Source organism: Otolemur garnettii, unplaced genomic scaffold, assembly GCF_000181295.1.
Source record: "Otolemur garnettii isolate 467f Iridium unplaced genomic scaffold, OtoGar3 scaffold00122, whole genome shotgun sequence".
Taxonomy (NCBI): Eukaryota; Metazoa; Chordata; class Mammalia; order Primates; family Galagidae; genus Otolemur; species Otolemur garnettii.
In genome coordinates, this window is record NW_003852517.1 from 1,816,285 (window position 1) to 1,819,230 (window position 2,946).

The 2,946-nt window shown below is 36.6% G+C and overlaps 1 protein-coding gene across 1 annotated transcript in view; it reads right to left on the minus strand.

The window, feature by feature from the left end:
* SLC9C1 (solute carrier family 9 member C1) overlaps positions 1 to 2,946 on the minus strand; it is a 95,084-nt gene that overhangs the window by 91,918 nt on the left and 220 nt on the right. Inside the window, exon 2 of the mRNA XM_023517858.1 lies at positions 1,797 to 1,897. Coding sequence (XP_023373626.1) covers positions 1,797 to 1,897 — 101 coding nt within the window. The remainder of the gene's footprint in view (positions 1 to 1,796; positions 1,898 to 2,946) is intronic.

Here is a 2,946-nt window from a genome sequence, read left to right on the forward strand (position 1 = left end):
AGCTTGAGGCTCTGTCTCAAAAAAAAAAAAAAAAAAAAAAAGAACATGCATACAAAGTTCATTGACATGGGTACTAAAAAGTATGTAGCAGATTTTCAGGCATGTGGGAGGAAGAAAGAGATTGCAGGTATGTGGATTATCATGAACAAAATCCACAAAGGAGTAAATCAAATCAAATTCTAGAAACTACAAATAATTTGCCATGGCTTTTACAGAAGATGTGTATGGAGCAATAGAAGGGATCGAACTGGAAAGTTAATGGGACTCATGTACTAAATAACCAACAATGTTTATCATAAGCTATTTAGTTGAAATTTGTAAATTCTATTATGAGTATCCATTTAACATTCATTTATTAAGGAAACACTGAGTACCTTCTGTATTGGGTGGTATCTTTGCATTTGGGAGATAATTGTCTGTGTGTCTCCATGTATGACTGGAGACAGTGACTGCTTTTCTATCAGCTATTCTTTCATAAGTGATTGTATGGCTACAATCTTGGACGACACAGCAAGCGTCCTCCAGAGCAATGAGCAGGCTTACTTTACTGTTCAGGGTAATAAATAAAATGTCTCCCTTGAGGGGAGAGCAAATGAGTTTATAAAAGACGCAGGTTCTCTAAGCTCAGGTTTCCTCTCCTATAATGCAACTCACTGTATATGCAGATTTTCCCCAGACTCTTTGCTTCTTCCTGTGGGACTGGAGTTCAGGAAACAGGCCTAAGAAAGTGTCCATAATCTGGAGCCTGCTATTGCTGTGAGTAATAAGGTCCCTTGCCTCTGTCCCAGGAGTCCCACGTCTTTTGCCAGGACTAGATTTTGAGCTTGAAAGTAGAATGAAAATCTTAGACTCTTCAGTTTTTTTTTTTTTTTTTGAGACAGAATCTCACTATGTCACCTTCCATAGAGTCCTCTGGCATCACAGCTCACAGCAACCTCCAACTCTTTGCCCCAGCCTCCCAAGTAGCTGGGACTACAAGCGTCTGCCGTAACACCTGGCTATTTTTTGGTTGTAGTTGTCATTGTTTGGCAGGCCCAGGCTGGGTTTGAACCCGCTAGCTCCAGTGTATGTGCCTGGCACCCCAGCCACTGAGCTACAGGCTCCAAGGCCCTTCACAGTTTTTTGACATTAAGTTCTCTCTCTCTCTGAAGGACATGATGATAAATAATAAAGTTTATAGAAGTACTTACAATTGCAATGTGTCAAAATCATGTGATTATAAATTAAACATATTATGTGTTTTCTATAATATTTTTAATATCACTGACTAAATCTGGTTGGGAAAGTCAATCATTTTCAGACATATTCTCATATCCCCTCTTATTTACTAAGCAGATATTGTATGGTCCCTAGGCCACATCTGCACTTAGAGACTGACCCTCATTCTAATGGAAGCCTATAAAACATTCTCAATGAAGGCAATTGATTGGCTCAATATTAGATATATACACATATTTTTTTGGTACTAGAGTCCTGTACCAGTAGCACAAAGTCTCCCTGAGCTCCTATCTCATTAGCCAATTTCTTGTCTAAGCTTCTGAATTCGGTTTAACACTCACTGTCCACTTACATGCTCAGTAGCGCTACATGTACTCATTCCAAACTGCCTCCTAGCTGGATCTCAGTTTTGGCTCTTTTTTTCTACACATCTGATCTGATTGATGTCATCCACACTACAAGCATCTATCACCTGGTAGAGCAGCGAGGGGATGAGCATTTTTGAAAGTTTTTTAAAGCTGTCTTTGCATTTATATGATTCTTAGATATAGGGCAAAATACTCACTCACTATACACACCTGGAAAGATGTAAAACTTAGTATTTCGAGACTGCATCCAACTAAAAATAATATCACAGGGAGAGGAATTGGAAAGTCTTTCAAGTGCAGGTTCAAAAATGCTGCAAAAAATAAGTTGTTAATGAAAGGCGGTGAAATATCACATTCATAGAACTTTAATGTGATTTGATGTCTTAATGTTAAAGATACTAAAAAACTGTTCCACTTATCATTTTCTATTTTCCAATAACTGAAACCCTCTTTCATGCCTAAATATGTGGACTCAGATCAGTGTGATTATCAATCCACAGGGTTCCTTTTTTACCTCTCCTAAGATACATCTCATTCTCATTTTTTAAAACATCTTTAGTAAATACTGCTAACAATCATTGATCCTTGGGTTACTACTGGAACATTTATAGAAATTTTTGTATGCATCAAATCAGATTGTTTTCTTTAGCAATCCTATAATAAAATGTTAATAAATAACCATTAATGAAACCTCCTGGATAAAGGGCAATAAGGAGCTAGCTATAATTCATCCATTAAGAAAAGGTAGTTACCTGTTACACACTAAAAAGCCCATAATAAATATTGAATTTAACTTTATCATTGTTACAAAAGTGCACTAAATGGTATCAAAGAATTTCCTTCCATTTAATTTTTTTCTACTTCTTTGTAATGCAATCCCTAATCTGGCCAAAGAAAGTGAAAAAACAAGAACAACAACTGTGCTTTCTTTTTATTTTCACAGTGTTCTTTTCTTCTTAAAAGAGCTAAGCATATTGTATAATTTGGACAAAACCCATGGGACCCATAGATACTAGTCCAACTCTTAATTTTCTGCTTGTTTGCTTCATTTATCCCTACAATTTAAAGCTAAACCTGACCTATCAAGTATAAGGATCCGAACACTTTGAACTCAATAGAGATGAAGAGTTGGAGGGTTTCTTCTCAGAGGCAGAGTATTACTGGATTCATTTGACTGAAAATATTGGGGTAGAGGTATAAATTTAGTGGCAAATTTCTTATTTCCTATTATTGCTTCTTTCCATAATTTTCTATGGTACATTTAATAAGCTATTCCCTGAGAATAAACTCAGATAAAGAGAGAGTTAGCTGGGCATGATGGTTCACACCTATAATCCCAGCTACTCAAGAGGCTACAGCA